Here is a 17,174-nt window from a genome sequence, read left to right on the forward strand (position 1 = left end):
TGCTGCTCGGGCATGGCATATCGGGAAGGTGTCGGTTCCCAAACCCCCCCGGAGCTGAGCAGGGAAAGTAAACTTGCGAAGCCTGGATCTTTCGAGGCATGTACCGAAGTACCGGTGACAGGCAACCTAATCAAATTTGATAAGGTGTCTCAAGCTAATCCAGAGAAACCCCCTCGCGATCCCGCGTGGCGGGGCCGGCCGCAGGCATAACAGCCGGACGACCGAACAGCGCTGCCCGCCATGGATCACCATGCTGCGGTGGAACAAACTCTGCCAAGCTTAAGGCCTCGTTTTCTCCTCGTGCTTCTTCATTCCAGTTTTGCGATCTGGCTGTACTTGCGAGTGGGGTTTCCGAAATCATATCTCCCGCCGTGAAGAAGTAAACAGATAACCCAATGAGCTTGTCATGGTATCCTAGGTTGGCTGGCCATATTTACCGCCGGGTGCATAGCACGGATTGGTCTGTCAATTTTTGTCTTCGCTTTTCCCGGCCGCCTAAGCGGGAAGCTGCGACGAGATTCCCAATCCTTCCCGCCTGCTGGCCGCAAGGTTCCGCAACGATCGGTGCGACATATTGCCCGCCACGAGACTCTCGAGGTAGCTGCCATATTGGGACGGAACCAGGTCACACAATTGGCCAGCCGTCCAACCCGTTATCAGGCCTTGGCGCCGGGGCAAAGCACGACGGAAACCTCCTCGTCGCAAGTTGCCCCCGGATCGGCGGTGCCACTACATGGACGGGACCCAGACGTACTTGGCTCTAGGGCACTGATTCTGAATGGTACAATACGTGAACCGCTAAGGTTGCCACATCCCGGCAACCGACTTCTGCTTTTTACCGAGCGGCTACTTGCCCGTCCCTGCCTGGTGCCAGAGGGATCTAGGCTCGGGGATGGATATCAACAAGTTCGGGGCTTACGACGGGCCTCAGGGTCAATTTGAGAAATGCCATTAAATCTTGACACACGCCGACCTGAATGAGTTAATGCCATCTGGCATACACTTGGCATCTGTTTCACACATGATCAGTTCCCGGGCCACACCGATCCCAGCTAGAGTGAGGGACTCAGGCATGTTGGTGAGATCAGTAGTTATCAGTTCGTCGTGATGTGAAGTGGGGGGTTCGAATAGCTTCTCTTATCAACAGCAACGGAAAAGAGAAGGAGATTGATTCCAAGTCCGTGTGCGCTGCGCCCAAACATCTCGGAGTTGCCATCAACGGAAGGAACTGTCAAGGATCCGATTACTTCAAATCGCCACTGCCGTGCACCTCTCGAGTTTGGCCACCGACCCTGCCACCTGCCGTCTGAAGTCACAAATACACCCGTGGACCTGATTAGTTCGTGGAGCACACCACAAAACGTTTCCCACGAACTGTTCTCTCTTCATTTTCCATGCCAACCCCATCTTAATCGACCTGCCAAACCGATTTCTTTTCACGTTCACAGCACTTTCATCGCCCTTTCCGGTTAACCTGACCTCATGCCTCATTGATCACGTTCTGGAATCCCCAAGCATGTCGATCACAAACGAGAAACTAGAAGCGAAGGAGCCGGTGACGGTTACTGCAAGCGACTCTGATGGCGGCCAAGTCAACCATGTGGTATGACCGATGCTGTCGTCTCCCCTTACCTGCATTTGCTTGCGTTGCTGACTCGTATGAAACAAGCCATCGGGTCCAATTCCGGGCGAGAGCCTACCGGCCGACTTGCGCGAGACCGGCCAGGCACTCAACGTCACCGAAATCGACCTGATCGAGGCTAAAGACCTAGCCCGGACATTCACAGTCGAGGACACCAAGCGCGTATGTGGCACTGATTCCATTAGCATCCGCCCGAATTGCAAGCTAACCAAGTCTCACTATCGGTCAGTTGATGGAACAAGTCCATAAGCAGCACTGTCGAGATCCCAACTTCCCGATCCAGATTATCGAGAAGATCGAGGAATTCCTTGGTTCGGCGCGCCTGGAACCCCAACCATTGGTCGTCCTGGCGCTAATCAACAGACAGGACATGATGAAGCTTTCACTGACCCGGAGAAGCATGAACAACTCATTGAGGAGATGAAGATCCAGGCGGCCCTCATTACCAATAACTCCCCCTATGCCGAGGTGCGCGCTGTTGTGGACAACCATGATGACCCCACGCTCCCTGTGTCGACCATCCGGGCTTGGGCAATGGGCATCTTCTTCTCCTGCTGCATTTCCTTTGTCAACTCGTTCTTCGACGTCCGCATGCCAAGCATCGTCGTCATCTCGACCGTCCCTCAGCTTCTCGCCTACCCCCTCGGAAGGTTCCTCGATCGCGTGCTGCCGGACGTGGGTTTTACCCTGTTCGGTGTCCGCCACAGCCTCAACCCGGGTCCGTTCAACAAGAAGGAGCATATGCTGATTACGATCATGTCCAACGTGGCCAAGAGCGTGCCCTACACCAACTACATCATCTGGATCCAGGTTTTGCCGCAGTACTTCAACCAGCCGTGGGCCATCAGCGTTGGCTACCAGACCCTGATCGCCTTGTCGACCAACTTCATCGGCTACGGCCTCGCTGGGATCTGCCGCCGGTTCTTGGTGTATCCGGCCTATTGCGTGTGGCCATCCTCCCTGGTGACCATTGCGCTCAACTCTGCCTTCCACGACACATCAACCGAGGCTGCAACGGTCGTGGGTCCATTCAAGTCCATATGGAAGATGTCTCGGATCAAGTACTTTGGCTGGGCGTTTGGACTCATGTTCGTCTACTTCTGGTTCCCCAACTACATCTTTGCGGCACTGAGCTTGTTTGGTTGGATGAACTGGATTGCGCCTAGCAATGGCGACCTCGCCGCCATTACGGGAGTATCGAGCGGCCTGGCTCTGAATCCGCTGCCGACGTTCGATTGGAACATCCTCACATTCAATCTCGACCCCCTGATGGTGCCTTTCTTCTCAACCTTCAACTTCTTCCTTGGCGCCTTCTTCGCCATGTTCATCATCATTGGATTCTACTACTCCAATGCGTTCAACACGGCTTACCTCCCGATCAATTCCAACCGGCCATTCGACCACTTCGGCCAGGCTTACAATGTCAGCTCCATTATCGATGACCGGGGCATCTTCGACGCCGAGAAATACGCGGCATACTCCCCACCGTTTTTGGCGGCTGGCAACCTCATCATTTACCTCTTCTTCTTCGCCGTGTATACTGGCACCCTGACATATGGTGCTCTCTACCATCGCCATGAGATCATGCTCGGGTTTCGCGAGGCCTGGAAAAGCGTGAAGCAGTGGGCGGTCCGGGTTGCGCGACTGAGAGTCTCGAGCAGGGGATCCGAAGCCGAGGACGATGCGAATCTCCTCGATGTGCACAACCGGCTGATGCTGGCCTATCGGGAGGTGCCCGAGTGGTGGTACATGATTTGCTTAGCCATTGCCCTTGGCCTCGGCATGGCCGGTATTGCGGCGTACCCGACGAGTACCACGCCCCTTGTGGTGCTGTACGGCATCATTCTCTGCCTCATCTTCGTCGTGCCCGTCGGTATCATCAAGGCCATGACGGGTGTCGAGGTTACTCTCAACGTGATGGCGGAGTTCATTGGCGGAGTGTGGGTGCAGGGCAACGCCATCGCCATGTGCTTCTTCAAGTCGTACGGTTACGTCACTTGCGCGCATGCTCTCTCGTTCACGCAAGATCTGAAGCTAGCCCACTACCTCAAGATCCCTCCACGCTTCACCTTTTGGGCGCAGATGGTGCCCACGCTGGTCTCAACATTCATCAGCATTGGGGTCCTGCAGTACCAGGCCCACATTGAAAATATCTGCACGAAGCACGCGCCGTTCCGGTTCACGTGCCCGGGAATCAACACCTTCTTCACCGCTGCGGTGTTCTGGGGAACCGTGGGCCCGCGCAAGATGTGGGGTGTGGGTGGGCAGTATGCCGTCACACTCGTCGGCTTCCCCTTGGGTGTTGCTCTCGTTGTCATCTTTTACCTGCTCGGCCGTAAGTGGCCCAAGAACGCCATCATCCGAAACGCCCATCCGGTCGTGATGATCAACGGTGCGCTGTCGTGGGCGCCGTACAACCTCGCCTACATCTGGCCGGCCGTGCCAGTCTCGGCATTCTCATGGTTGTATCTGAAGAAGCGGTATCTGGGGCTGTGGTCCAAGGTATGTTACCCTCTAGTAAGGGCCTGGAAGCAATAAGAGATACAATATTGACGCGTCTGCAGTACAACTTTGTCACTTCGGCAGCCTTCTCGTGCGCCATCGCCCTCAGCGGCATCGTCATATTCTTCGCACTTCAGATCTGGGAGGTCGAGTTGGACTGGTGGGGCAACTCGGTTCTGGGCGAGGGATGTGACGGGTCAGGAGACTGCGTCCGCAAGGTGCTCGCTGAAGGCGAGTACTTCGGCCCCAGAATCGGTGAATTCCACTAGGTGGCTTTCGCGAGCTATTTCATTGCTGTCACTGTACTCACTTTTGCTTTTCCTTCTCATCCTTGTCATTTTCTTCTTTCGGTGGGCGGTGGTTGGGTTTGATCTCTGGCATTCTGCAGATTTGGATCAATACTAGTGCTTATGATTCGGTGTTAACTGGAGGATATGGGCGTAGCGGACCTTAGATAGCTCATGGATAGCTCTCAATCTAGAGTCTGTATGTCTGGGACTCTGGATATATTGGCAAAGCATCGCATAATGTTGATGACCAGGTATTGTCGCTTGGGTGGGTAGTCAGGCACATGGTAACACTTCGTCGGGTCAGATTGTTCTGGTTCCGGGACGCCTTTGTGAGGTGAGGACTGAAGATTGTTCAAAGTGAAAGGGAGAGGTTGCACCTTGACGGCTTTAGCCGAGTGCCAAACCCGCCCCACATGTGACCCACATACCAATCAGGGGGGACCACGGGAGGCAAGGTCGGAAATTTCCTTTCAAGTCGGTCTTTGTTCCAGGCCAGCACTTTCCAGATTTGGACCACACAAATGAACTGTGCCATTGTCTTAGCACATCCTCGAATCTGAGTTTGCTTCCTGCTATGTTTGCATTGGCTCGGCGTCTCAGAACGGGCACAATCATTTTACCACGGTTGAACCATCACTCACGGACATTTGTGGTACGGACTTTGGCGACGATGGCCACCGACAGCGGCGGTCCGGTTCCCTTCGCGCAATGGGCTGGCACACTCAAGCCGCAGCTGCTTCAGGCTTTTGAGTCGATGGGCATCACACACACAACACCCGTGCAGGAGAAGGTGTTCCAGCTGCCCAACTTCAAGCAGGACTGCCTTGTGCAGGCCAAGACGGGCACCGGCAAGACCATCGCCTTTCTGGTGCCGGCACTTCAGAATCTGCTCGAGGCCAAGGACCTGGACAGGTCATTTGTCGGCCTGTTGGTGCTGGCTCCGACGCGGGAGCTGGCGCAGCAAATCGTCGACGAATGCGTGAAACTCACCAGCGCCTGCAACCCGCCCTTCGAATGCCACATCGCCGTCGGCGGCAGCAGCAAAAAGAGCCACCTCTCCAAGTTCCTCAAGGGCAAGCCTACCATTCTGGTCGCCACCCCAGGCCGACTGATCGACTACCTCAGCGAGGATGCGGCCCGCAACAAGCTGAGCAAGATCCGCTGCGTCGTGCTCGACGAGGCGGACCGCATGCTCGACGCCGGCTTCGCGCCCGCCCTGTACCAGATCCTGCAGCAGATCCCGCCCAAGGCGAGCGCCGGCTGGCAGGGCATGTGCTTCAGCGCCACCATCCCGCCCGAGATTGAGAAGATGCTGCCCATGGTCCTGGCCAAGGGCCACGCTCGTATCTCGACCATCGACGAGAATGAGGCGCCCACCATCGAGACCGTCCCGCAGTCCGTGTACCCGGTCGCCTCGGTTGACGACGTCCTGCCGACGCTGCACTCGGTGCTGTCGTGCGCAAAGGCCGACAACCCGGCCCTCAAGGCCATCATCTTCTGCCCCACCGCCCGGCATGCGGGCCTGCTGTATCACGTCTTCGGCCACACGGGCGGCGCCGCCCCGCCGAAGCTGCCTGTGTTCCAGATGCAGTCGCGCATGTCGCAGGCGCAGCGGACGCGGACGGTCGAGGAGTTCAAGCAGGCGGACCGCGGGCTGATGTTTGCGTCGGACGTGGTGGGCCGCGGCATGGACTTCCCGGACATCAACCTGGTCGTCCAGATCGGCGTGCCGGGCGAGAAGGACCAGTATGTGCACCGCGTGGGCAGGACGGGCCGCGCGGGCAAGCTTGATGGCAGGGCGGTCATGATCCTCGCTCCGGAGGAGATGTGGTTTGTGAGGAGCAACCCCGAGTTCCCGATCAAGAACGAGGGTCCTTTGTATGTTACCCCTATCCGTTCCCTCCCGCTAGCTCTGAACTAACACCGTGATGATAGCACCCACCCCAAAGCAGGAACCTGGCCGTCAGCGGAGATCATCAGATCCGCCCTCGCCAAGGTGCCCCAGCAGACTAAAGAACAGGCCTACGTCGGCAACCTGGGCTTCATCAAGTCGCTCATGAAGCGCTATCGGCTCGATGCCCCTGGTGTCGTAGAGCTCGCCAACCGGTTCGCCAAGGCCTTCGGGTGCGAGAGCATCCCGGAGCTGAGCCCCATGACGGTGGGCAAGATGGGCCTGAAGGGCGTGCCCGGGATAGTCGTTGAAGGTAGAGGACTGGTGAAGGGGCCGGTTCCGGGCGCGTCTGGGTTCGCTGATGGGCGAAGGGGAAGGGGAGAAGGTGGTCGAGGAGGCTTCGGAAACGGCGAAGACAGGAATGGGAACCACGCTGGAGCTTCGAGGGGTGGTGGAAGGGGCGGTAGGGGTGGCGGTAGAGGTGGCAGCCGGGGTCGCGGACGGCAGGGTCAATCGGCGACGGCGTCGGGCGGGTTTGGTGAGGAGCCCAAGCCTAAGAGGCCCCGATGGTGAAGCAGTGCGTCGAACGGGAATTTAGGGTTTCTGTGCGGAGGGGCAGATTGGTGGTGTGGTCGCGTTGAGGCGTCTTTCTTCCAGCAATTCTCTGTTATGATCTTTTGGCACAGCATGATGTGGGGATACCCTGTGCGGATAGATACCCTTTGCATACCTTATACACCAGCGGGCTTTAGACGGGAACTGGGAACTGGGAGTGGGCAAGGGATATGGGTACAACACCTGGGTTCTGTCAGGATCGGGGATAGACTAGATTTCCTCGAGCAATTTCACTGTTCGTGGAGTTTCTTTGCGATAAGCTCGACTCACAGTACTCATCTGGGGTGCTAAGTGACGCAACGCCTGCGATCCATATCCACTACCTTACTGTTGTGACATGTCTGGTTATCACACTAGTTAGGTATCCCGTTTGGCCTGCACTGTGATAGTCTAACAGAGTACGAACCTACCATACCCCCAGATGAGCCTAGAGGGCTTGGATCTCGAACAAATATCAATAACAATCTAGAACAGCCTAAGTTGAGCCCAACTAGAAGCATCGAATCCGCGTCCTCCTGCCGTTCCCGCCTCACTTTCTCCAACACTGCAGGAAGATTGATACATGTCAACCAATAGCCGTGGTGGGCGTTCTCCAAAGCATGCATGATGCATTTGCGCTGTGCAACCCGTTTGGTGGGCTGTGCCAAGTGTCATTGAGTTGCCAGAAAATCTGCCTGGTCACTCATAGATTTATCGTCCAAACACACACGCAGTTGGCATGAAGCTTGCGCAGAAAGGGGTTGGTCTGATGGGGGAGGGGAGGGGAGAGGAGGGGGAGGGGGAGGGGTTTGCAGCAGAGCTGGTAGTAGGTCCGCCACAACTGGTCTGCCTGTGCCACCCTCCTACAACCCTACCGGCACGATAGTGAGTGGCAGTGTGTTGCTGCGTCGAGAGTGTGGCGCGCGGAGGCGGGGGCATCGACAGAAGTTTTATAGTGGACTTTTCAAACCTTCGATCAAGCCTTCTGTCCCCTTCTTCGTGTGTACTAATACTTGACCCCATCATTTGCCGTCATTATTAAATCCTCATGGGGACATGTTCGAATACCCTACTCCTCAAAGGCGACTCGCAGCACACGCACACAATGGCCAAGTACATCTAATTAGACCGTCACGCCGACATGATCGACCCCCTCACCGCCATCGGCGGCCTAGCCGCTGTCCTCCAGCTTTCCTCCGCCGCGGCAAAGGTTGTGGACGCCTTGTGCAAGTTTGCCGAGGACGCTCGGTTTGCGAGGGCCGAGATACAACGGTTTGCCGGCCAGGTCCGGACGTTCTGCCACATCATCACTATCGCCCGAAACAACTTGCGTCGGTACTGCAGGGAGTTCTCGAAATCCCCGCTGGTGAAGTACATCTCCAAGCACAATGTGCTCGACAGTATTTGCTCCGAGGCCGCGGCGGTCGAGCAACATATTTGGGACATCGATCTCGAGGTTGCCAAGTTAGAGAGCCAGTCGGCGTTGTGGGCAAGCATCAAATGGGTCTTCAAGAGATCCTCCATCCTGGAGCTGTCTCCGGAAATGCAGAGTCTCATGGCAAGCCTCAACCTGTTACAGTCCACCGCGATGCTGGATGCCGCACTTCGTTCCGGGAAGGACAGCCGCCGGGAAGCCAGGTCAGTTGTGGCACCACTTGCGATGGAACTAACTGGTTTATTATTAGTACTCCATGCAAACATTAATCCTGACCTATCAGATAAATGCAGGAGTCTACGGCGCGAGATCAAATCACTCGTCAAAACGGTCGACCAGTCCCAGTTGCAGCTTTCCAATCGTCGCCAACGCGCTGAGAGACCGCCGGACCTCAACTACGTGCGCCATGACGCATTGATCGAGCTAGCCGAGAGCATGCGCAAGCACAACACGGTTCCCGAGTCTCCTGGGTCTTCCTCGCCCCTGAGCTCTTCGAATGATTTCGGTGCGCCGCAAATCCCGCCGGGCAGCAACAGCAAAGTCCTGCACGTCAGGGCGGAAGATCTCACCGAGAGCGTCACCGGCTGGGTGCGAGAGCCGACCGGGACCTTCCGCGGCACCACGGCGTACCTGGCGGAGAATCTGGACGGAAACATCATCTCGGCTAGCCGAGCGAGCGAACTCGGCTTCGACATCGTCGAACCACCGCCGGGACGGGACGACGGCGGCGGCGGGCAAGTCACCTTCTTCCAGTTTGATGACGCCGGCGAGTCCCCCGTGCGCAGTATCGGGAGAGCGGTCATCCACTGGCGGAAGTTCCAGCATCACGACGCCCGGTATCCGACGCTCACTCTCACGTGCGACGTGTGCGAGAATACCAGCGTTGGCTTGATCCTGGGCAGGCCGTTCCTGGAGGAGATGGCGCGGCAGTGGCGGAAACGGGTTCCGAGTGCAAACGTTTCAAACTTTGGTTTCTTCTTCCAGTAGAATATTCCATGTTTCAGGTCCGAAGTGGTAAAATATGAGGCTACTGACCACACTCCGGTTGCGACCAGCAATCGGGGTCATTGATTTTAATACGAAGCAATACAGACGGCTTGGTTATGTACGACAATAATCAGGAACTCATGGAGGGATTGGATCTATGTTGCGGTACGTAGGTCAGAGACATATAAGTGGTCTGAAGATGGTCTGTAGAAAGTGAGGATCCGGACTACCTACCGGGATGCCAGCATCGGACCATAAGAGTAAAGCAAAGCTCCCACCTAACAAGAGCCTGGAAAGTCCAACGGGATTTCTCGTAGTTAAACCGTACTACCGAGAGACGTATGAACGGGCCGCATGGGAACAACAATCTGGCTCGGGTCGGAGTGAAGTGAGCTTGAAACCGGTTAATATATCGACCATGGATCCCTCCAGACCCAGAATTCTGGCTTTAATCCGGAGCTACTCAACCCTTACTTTATACTAATTAATACCTTTGCTTCCTTTGACATCCGCTAGGCAACTCAAGACGGTTCACAAGCCATCCCATCTCGCCCACTGCTCATCGGCAACCCCATCCGGCTCTCCCACTCCGCGGATGAGGTTTTCGAAAGCCATATCCACTCCCTGCAGGGTCCAGTCGTCCGCCTCAACCGCCAGGTGGTCAGCAGGCACAAGCAAGTGCGAGGCTTGTTGTTCGACACGCTCCAACTCGATGATCCCGAAATGCGGAATACGGATGCGCAGCGCCTTACCCCCGTCGCCCATTCTCCCGAGCTCGACATCGCCGGACTCTCCTCCGTCCTCGCCCACTCCCGGGGACCACGGCCGCGAACTGGTGTGGTAGGTGCCGCCGTTGGCGGCATCCTCCTCCAGCGCGAGAAGATGGCGGAGGATGGTGGCCATCTTCAACGCGACAGCGTCTGCGTGGGCACTGGCTTGTTGGTCGAGACACTCCACAGTACGCTCCACGAGGCCGCGGTCGTTCGGTCTCTGGTGTATGAAGAAGTCGAATGCACTACTGTGATTTGCCTCGCGGTTCTGAGGGCCTTCTGCGCTGTTGGCGTAACTCTGAGCATGACGGCGTCGCCAGGCCTCAATATGGGCGAGGCACAAGATGGAACTAGAGGTGAAGGGGAGAAAGTTGAGACAGTGGGTGCAATACAAGCCGGTCGGATTGGCACTGCGGAATGACACGAAGCGGGAGAGCACCTCGCGGCTGGCGGTGAGGGCTGTGATCCTGCTGTACGTGCACATACGGCTGTCATTGGCCTCGCCGGCAGAGCACAGCAGGTAGGGCATATGCAGGCGCTCTAGGAGATGGTAGTGCACTAGCTGGTCCATGACGCGCAACCATTCATCCAGCGAGACCACCTCCAGATCGTCTCCCTGGCCACTGCGGCGTCGAGAAACACTAAAGGTGGGGGGTAACCACCACTGGGGCGGCATGCTTGCGGATGCCTTTTGTAACAGGCCATCAACTTCATACGTCGACGCGCTGTCTCTCATATTGTCGTCGTTACGCTGTAGGATACGAGCAGTTGCAGCGCAGTGGAAGCGCCGCATTCTCTCCACAGCCGTGCAGCCCTCCAAGGCCTCTTGGGACGCAATGTCGGTGTCGGACGAGGCGGGCGGTAGGCCTAACATCAGGGAGAGGTAAAGGTCTGTCTGCACCAGACGAAACCACATGCGCTTGGGGTCCAGCCGTGTCCGACTCTCCGGCTCGAGGACCTGCGGTGACGAAGAGTTGGTCCCCCGAGAGACGCGGTGTATGCCCAACATCTGGGCCATGGCGATTGCCCGACGAGCCGCCATCCACGCTCCGCGGATGTTACCCGCGTCGTCCTGGTAGACGATATCCATTACGATGCACTCGATACCCTCGAGTGAGCTGACGAGCGCATCGTTGCTGGTGACTAGGCCGGCTGCCTCAGCAGCCCTCGTCATGAGTTGGCGGTAGCTCACACTCAGGCGCCCTAGAGCCGGCACGCTGGACGGGACGCCTCGCAGAAAGATGGCAAGAAAGAAGAGTCTTCTTGCAATCAGCGTTGGATGATCTCCCGGTAAAGGGGCGAGCCGTAGGATTTCCCGGGGTGACGAGAAGTTCAGGCGCTTCGCACAGCTCGCTTTCTCCAAGAGGAACCCAGCGGTCCCGACCGGGACGCTCAGGAGCAGATCGATGTCGCGCTGGCTGGGCCATGCCGCACAGAGCTTGTGGGACAGCTCGGCGTATTTGGTACTGAAAGGCGATCGTACATGCTGCACTTCGGAAGTGGCTGGCGTTAGTGGAGGGACCGGCCTCGGTGGGCAATCTCGGCGCAGGTAATCCGAGAGGTCCGGGTCTTTTGGGGCGCCGCTGGCACGAACATCCTTATCCTTGACCAGGTGCTCAACCAGCTGCTCAACCAGTGTCTCGACGCGGCCAAGCCTATCTTCAACCCCGACCTGTTTGCTGCTGGTCCCGGGGGTCCCCGGAATGGTGGGCACATCCGGGAACTCCTGGCCGATGCATGCGGTGCCGCGCCCCTTGCAACCTTGGCAGAGAGTCTCGGCGGGCCCTTCCATCACACACTTGATCTTGCGTCTCTTGCACTCCCAGCAACTCCGGGTGCCTTTACGGACCTTCTTCCGTGGCGGTTCGGCTTCCGGCTGAATCGGCGGAGATCCATGAGCGCGAGTCCTTGTCTCCGTCATCGCTCGTAAAAGACCGCCAATGTGGCTGCCGTGATGATGAGTCGATGACTGCTTGCGTGACAGGTCTATCTTTGCGCGAACGGGTAGCACGGAGCTTCGGGTTTGACTCACCGAGCACTTACTGACTAGTAGTCAAGGCCTCACGGTTGATGAAACGACAGGGGAACCACATTGTTTCCGCCGAGGCTCGGCGGACGAAATTGTCTGTTAGTCAGCATGGCCATGAACTCCTTGTTATAAAACCCCGGGGGAAGCAGGGTTAAAAACTTCAACTTGCAGGTATCTGATGCTGTCCAATGAAATGTCGTATGGATGAATTGAGACCGCCCGGCATGACTACGGTCAAAGAAAACAGTCAACTTGATAGGCATCGTTCAGTGATATGTTGAAAAGGTGGGGGATTTGAGGCACTGCAAGATTAATAGGTACCTACTAGTACCTAGTACTCGGACCACACACCACGCCCCAGGCCCAGGGTCGCTGCTTCCACAACCACGACTTCCACAAGCGACCAAGGGACCCAGCTAACATAATCTTCAAGGGTTTGAATTCGAAACTCAGCATGTCACAAAAGGGTCTCAAAACTCGCCATTCAAAGTCATTGTCCACGTCTGTGTTGCGATTAGGGCAATTATTGGTCGAAAGTCCAGAACGACTTAGGAATATCTGAATAGAATCGCGTTGCAGAGACCAAAAGAATATCTCAGGGAAAAAGGGGGAGTACCATGCGAGCTAGGTAACTGGGCCACGGGCTCTGAGTGGTTGCTAGTACAAAGAATAGGTATCCTCGATGACCGTCCTCGTTCACGGCTTGCCGTTCCAAGCACCACTCAAAAAGTCCTCGGCCTGAGTGAACTGATAGTCCGGCAACAGACGGTTCCACTCGTCCGAGACATTCCAGTCCCCAACCGACATGGCTAGCAGGAGGCCTGTCGTGAACGTCTTCGCAAGTGCTTTGGCCTGTTCCGGCGAGAAAGAAGAGTGCTCGAGCGTGGGACACCACGACGCCTTGTACACGCCAGCCTTGAGGTCCTCGGCCTTGAGCTTCTCGGCATCGAATGGTCCACCTGAGTCGGAGACAGAACCCGGCGGGTTAGGCCTCGGATACCAAGAGCAGAAGGGAGCACCACTCACCGCGAATCTTCTCGCCGAGCTCAATCAATTGCCGAACAGAGAGCTCGGTGCCCTTGATTCCCCCGACAACCGGCCATTCTCCCTCGTACTCGACAGCCCTGGCCACCACGCCCGCGAGATCCTCGACTCTGGTGAGGGTGATGCGGACATCCTCACTCCCTTCCACGATCAGAATTCGGCGCTCGTTGAAGTCGATCGGGGTATGCATCCTGGGAAGGTGCTTGGTTAACTGGTAAGGGTAGGTGAGGTAGTTGATAAAGAGGCCGGACTGGAAAAGCGTGTACTCCAGGACCTACGACGGGAGTGTCAGTATTTTCTTTTCTTTTTTTTTGAACCGATGCAGGAATTTATCGATGGCCTGCCTTCTTGTTCTTGTTCAGGTCCTTGAGATACTGACTGATCTCGGCCTTTCCGGCATACCAGGGCATATACTCGCTGCTCGGCCTACGAGGCACGGGTCAGTCAGTTAGTCACACACAGCGGGCTTTGCCTTTAGGGCTGGGTAAGCTTACAGGCCCCATTCGCTCGGCGCAAAGCGCCTCACGCCCGCTCGAACAGCAGCATCGATCAGGTTCCGCTGTGCCACGTTGCCGGGGTCCATGTGCACGACGATCACTGAGAGCACCGTATCGACTCCCTGCAGCACCTGGGCCAGCTGCTCCACGTCCTCGTAGTTTGCCTTGACCCACGTCACCCCCGGCACAGCCTTCTCCGGAGGAGGAGCATCCTAAGCACTAGTTTAGCGGACCAAGCACTCCATGCTGGAAAGGGAAGACCATTGCGTACCTTTCTCGAGAGAAGCAGAATCTCATGCTTCTTGGTAGCGACTAGGGCGTCGATAATCTCGCTGGCAACCGCTAGTTATTCGAAGGAAGGTTAGTGGTGTGACAGAAGCCAGTCACGCTGCTTATGGGAACACGTACAGCCGGAGCCGCCGGCCACTGCGATTTTCACCATCTTCGTGCCTGGGCTTCAGACGGATGCAATGTCGGACGGATGCAATGTCGGACGGATGCAATGTCGAAACTGAAAGTCAAGGGAAACAGGTCACAGGTGTGCTCTGTGTTCTCTCTTATACTTGGGGCGTGGAACCCCGACCAGCCGTGCTTCGGCCGTGCTTCGGCCGAAAAGTGCTAACTGACTGATACGAGCGGCGCAACCATGATGTTTTCTTCCGCCGAACGGGCACCGTGGAGCGGCCGGCTTGTAGGTGTCGTTGGCCCTACCTAGGTAAGGTACCTACATATTATTGCTTGGTCGGCGGCGTCAGTGTGCCGTCTCCACAAAGACTGCATCCAAGTTCAAACCGCCTTCAAGTTTCCAATGACTCCGCCACTATAGCGCTTGTCAGTACGGTATAGCAGGCTGCCGAAGGAAGCAGGAGGTTCTGTTGGTGGCGAGCTCTCCTAATGTAGCGAACTCTTGATGGTTGGTGGCTGAGTTCCGGCCAAATGTTATCAGCAGGTTCCCTTGGCTCGGTAGCCCGGTATATGCTAATCCATCTCGGTGGGCGCGGTGTGCATGTTTACAATTAGGTAATATCTCAAACCTCAGCCCGAACGCCAAGCAGCGGTCACATAGTCTTCTCTGGTGCTTACTATCAGCATGGGGTGAGGTGATGGTGACAGGCTGGCAGCTTGGAACCTAGGTCATAGTACATATCGTTAGGTCGGTATCCTTTCCATTGTCACCGACGAGCGTCGAGCGATATTTACTCAGGCTCTCCGCCATTAGACTTGCGCTTCAATGGTGTTTGTCTATGAGTCGTACTCCTGGCGACCTTAAGCATCAACTCATCTCTCATGTACAGGGTAAGGTGTTCATGCTTTCGTTTTTTGAGAGGTGCGGAGCAATCGGAACCGGACGAGCAAGAGGACTCGTCGGAAAGCCTTAGGCCGTTTATTTGTTTGCGGATGCACTTGATCTATATGAGAAACCCGCAAGATACCTAGCTAGTCGTTGTGGGCAGAAAATATACAACAGACAATTACCTCTTCCGAATCTCGGCGCTAATAAGCGTTTCCTCCTTCTGGAGGGCGCCGGGACCGCAGGTGTACTGACCTATGCGAGGGGGGGTGTGCTTCCCGGTGCTAGGGGGGGCGCACGGGCCAAAGGAATCTGGGGTAGTGGAGCCGGACCAACGGGAGCTAGGAAGCTCAGCACTAGTGTAAGGGCCCTGGACGGTTGGAGAGGAGCTGAGGGGTGAAGCTGAGGACGCCTCTGTCGGTAACCAATAGGCGCCCCGTCCGACAATCCCCCTGCAGCAGAGTGCGCGGAACGCTGGCGGTCCTGGCGGTGATGTCGGGGCAAGGGAGGAGAGGGCTTCAACTTGAGGCTTCGAGCCAAGAGTCGTGGCGAGGCCCCAAAAGGCCGGGGGGGCAGCACTACTGTACGTCCTGCGTATTGGCGACGGGGGAGGGGGCGGCGGGGGCGGTATGGGCTGGTGACCAGCCGCAGGACGGATCCGGGATGGGTTCTGGGAATGGACCAAAGGAAGAAGTTCGAAGGATCTCTTGGGCAGCAGCGGTCTGGCCGCTCTGGCGCTCCCTCGCGCGTCACCCCGGATGCTCCGTGGCCCTATATGTAGGCGGGAGGGACCTCCCCAGCACACGACAGACGGCCAGACACAGCCCCAGCCTCCCCCAACGCACGCCGCCACCATGTCGATTCGTTCCCATTCCAACGGCCACGAAGAGGTCGCGACCAAGGTCCACCGCGAGCACCACGAGCACTCCGACGGGTTCGCCGAGCTGGACGTCGCCGAGGTCGAGGCACAGGCGCGGCCGGTGCAGAACCCCTATGCGGTCGTGGCGGCGCAGACGGCGCCACGGAGCCTCGGGGCCGGCTCGGCCCTCGCCATCAGCATGTTCGCCGTGACGCTGACGGGGCTGGCCATGAGCCTGATGGGCTGGCGCGGCGCGTCAGTGACCAACGCCTTCGTCGGCAACCTCTTCTTCGCCGCCGGCCTCGGCATGTTCGTCACGGCCCAGTGGGAGATGGCCATCGGCAACGGCTTCTCCTACACCGTCTTCGCCGGCTTCGGTAAGTTCCCCTTCCCCGCCTGTCGTGTACTAGTTCGTAACTCGACCCGGGCCGGGCGCTGAACGAACCTGACCTGACCTGACCTGACCGGGGGGCAGGCGCCTTCTATGCCGGCTACGGTGCCATTCTAACGCCGGCCTTTGGCGTCCGCGAAGCCTACGGCGACGACGTGACAATGTACTACAACGCCCTGGCCTTCTACTTCATCAGTGAGTCTTGACTGGCCCCCGTGCTTCCGAGTTCCGACTCCCAGGCCTCGTAACTGTTACTGACCAAGCGCCTTGCTTCTCCTCTCTCCTCAGTGTGGATGGTCTTTACCCTTGCGCTGCTTGTCGCCTCCCTCCCGACGAATCTGGTCTTCATCCTCATCTTCACCTTCGTGAAGCTTGCCTTCCTCTTTCTCTCGGCCAGCTACATGGCGCTCGCCGACGGCAAGAGCTCGGCGACGGGGCTGCTGAAGACGGGCGGCGTGTTTTGCTTTCTTGCTGGTCTACTTGGCTGGTACGTACGGAATAATACTAGTAGTAGTGAACATCCCGGCATCCCTTCCTTGTGCCTGTAGTACTAATAGCCGGTGGTGCAGGTACCTCACGTTCGCCATGCTGCTGCAGGACGCCATTATCGAGCTGCCTCTTGGTGACACATCGCGCTACTTTGGCGGGAAGCGGAAGCGGGCTTGAGGGGATGGCACTTTCTCCGGACCTTGACATGTCATGTTTCCCAAGACATCATATATCCCAGTGGTACTGTGCTGCAATATACTGCAATACAGCATCCGCATTGCCTGTTGGCGGTTGCATAGGCTGTCTCCGACGCGCTCCTGATGCCAGAAACCGGCCTCCAATCAAGCTGGCAATAGGGGCTGGTCTCTGTGCCTACCTGTCAACCGATATTACTGCCTGTCGCTTGTCCGTGGTTGAGATGACTCGCAAAGGCTGTGCGATGTTCGATAAGTTAGTCGCTTTG

The 17,174-nt window shown here is 57.1% G+C and overlaps 6 protein-coding genes across 6 annotated transcripts; 4 read left to right on the forward strand and 2 right to left on the reverse strand.

Annotated features, from left to right (window-relative positions):
• Positions 1-1,235: 1,235 nt before the first annotated feature.
• B0T15DRAFT_524490 (OPT oligopeptide transporter protein-domain-containing protein) lies at positions 1,236-4,843 on the forward strand. The gene is made up of 6 exons (XM_062868768.1): positions 1,236-1,603; positions 1,670-1,804; positions 1,872-1,953; positions 2,010-4,144; positions 4,207-4,526; positions 4,594-4,843. Exons 1-5 carry the CDS (start codon positions 1,517-1,519, stop codon positions 4,411-4,413), a joined length of 2,646 nt encoding a protein of 881 aa, XP_062724243.1. The 5' UTR covers positions 1,236-1,516; the 3' UTR covers positions 4,414-4,526; positions 4,594-4,843.
• A 261-nt stretch (positions 4,844-5,104) lies between these two features.
• B0T15DRAFT_508925 (P-loop containing nucleoside triphosphate hydrolase protein) lies at positions 5,105-6,898 on the forward strand (the record flags this gene model as incomplete). Its single annotated transcript, XM_062867757.1, has 2 exons — positions 5,105-6,312; positions 6,370-6,898. The coding sequence occupies 2 exons, from the start codon at positions 5,105-5,107 to the stop codon at positions 6,896-6,898; spliced, it is 1,737 nt and encodes a 578-aa protein (XP_062724244.1).
• Positions 6,899-7,796: 898 nt separating this feature from the next.
• On the forward strand, positions 7,797-9,341 carry B0T15DRAFT_572631 (uncharacterized protein; the record flags this gene model as incomplete). Its single annotated transcript, XM_062870903.1, has 2 exons — positions 7,797-8,557; positions 8,648-9,341. The coding sequence occupies exons 1-2, from the start codon at positions 8,061-8,063 to the stop codon at positions 9,339-9,341; spliced, it is 1,191 nt and encodes a 396-aa protein (XP_062724245.1). The 5' UTR covers positions 7,797-8,060.
• Positions 9,342-9,848: 507 nt separating this feature from the next.
• On the reverse strand, positions 9,849-12,225 carry B0T15DRAFT_108449 (putative Zn(II)2Cys6 transcription factor). Its single transcript, XM_062861462.1, has 2 exons — positions 12,144-12,225; positions 9,849-12,057 (listed from the first exon to the last, which is right to left on the reverse strand). Exon 2 carries the CDS (start codon positions 12,030-12,032, stop codon positions 9,873-9,875), a length of 2,160 nt encoding a protein of 719 aa, XP_062724246.1. The 5' UTR covers positions 12,033-12,057; positions 12,144-12,225; the 3' UTR covers positions 9,849-9,872.
• Positions 12,226-12,836: 611 nt separating this feature from the next.
• B0T15DRAFT_483121 (uncharacterized protein) lies at positions 12,837-14,123 on the reverse strand (the record flags this gene model as incomplete). The annotated part of the gene is made up of 6 exons (XM_062866144.1): positions 12,837-13,099; positions 13,167-13,458; positions 13,529-13,610; positions 13,679-13,893; positions 13,953-14,023; positions 14,090-14,123. 6 exons carry the CDS (start codon positions 14,121-14,123, stop codon positions 12,837-12,839), a joined length of 957 nt encoding a protein of 318 aa, XP_062724247.1.
• Positions 14,124-15,239: 1,116 nt separating this feature from the next.
• Positions 15,240-17,166, forward strand: B0T15DRAFT_524503 (GPR1/FUN34/yaaH family-domain-containing protein). Its single transcript, XM_062868769.1, has 4 exons — positions 15,240-16,208; positions 16,307-16,417; positions 16,511-16,709; positions 16,792-17,166. The coding sequence occupies exons 1-4, from the start codon at positions 15,731-15,733 to the stop codon at positions 16,886-16,888; spliced, it is 885 nt and encodes a 294-aa protein (XP_062724248.1). The 5' UTR covers positions 15,240-15,730; the 3' UTR covers positions 16,889-17,166.
• The last annotated feature ends 8 nt before the right edge of the window (positions 17,167-17,174 follow it).

The sequence above is a fragment of the Chaetomium strumarium genome, assembly GCF_033439665.1.
Source record: "Chaetomium strumarium strain CBS 333.67 chromosome Unknown B0T15scaffold_2, whole genome shotgun sequence".
NCBI classification, from domain to species: domain Eukaryota; kingdom Fungi; phylum Ascomycota; class Sordariomycetes; order Sordariales; family Chaetomiaceae; genus Chaetomium; species Chaetomium strumarium.

Excerpts from the sequence above, each read along its gene's own strand:
- B0T15DRAFT_524490 (XM_062868768.1), top strand. The coding sequence starts at position 1,517 with ATGTCGATCACAAACGAGAAACTAGAAGCGAAGGAGCCGGTGACGGTT. Across the intron at positions 1,954-2,009 it reads GAAGATCGAGGAATTCCTTG|GACATGATGAAGCTTTCACT; the intron begins GTTCGGCGCGCC and ends ATCAACAGACAG. Across the intron at positions 4,145-4,206 it reads ATCTGGGGCTGTGGTCCAAG|TACAACTTTGTCACTTCGGC; the intron begins GTATGTTACCCT and ends ACGCGTCTGCAG.
- B0T15DRAFT_108449 (XM_062861462.1), bottom strand. The coding sequence starts at position 12,032 with ATGACGGAGACAAGGACTCGCGCTCATGGATCTCCGCCGATTCAGCCG.
- B0T15DRAFT_524503 (XM_062868769.1), top strand. The coding sequence starts at position 15,731 with ATGCTCCGTGGCCCTATATGTAGGCGGGAGGGACCTCCCCAGCACACG. Across the intron at positions 16,209-16,306 it reads CACCGTCTTCGCCGGCTTCG|GCGCCTTCTATGCCGGCTAC; the intron begins GTAAGTTCCCCT and ends ACCGGGGGGCAG. Across the intron at positions 16,418-16,510 it reads CCTGGCCTTCTACTTCATCA|TGTGGATGGTCTTTACCCTT; the intron begins GTGAGTCTTGAC and ends CTCTCTCCTCAG.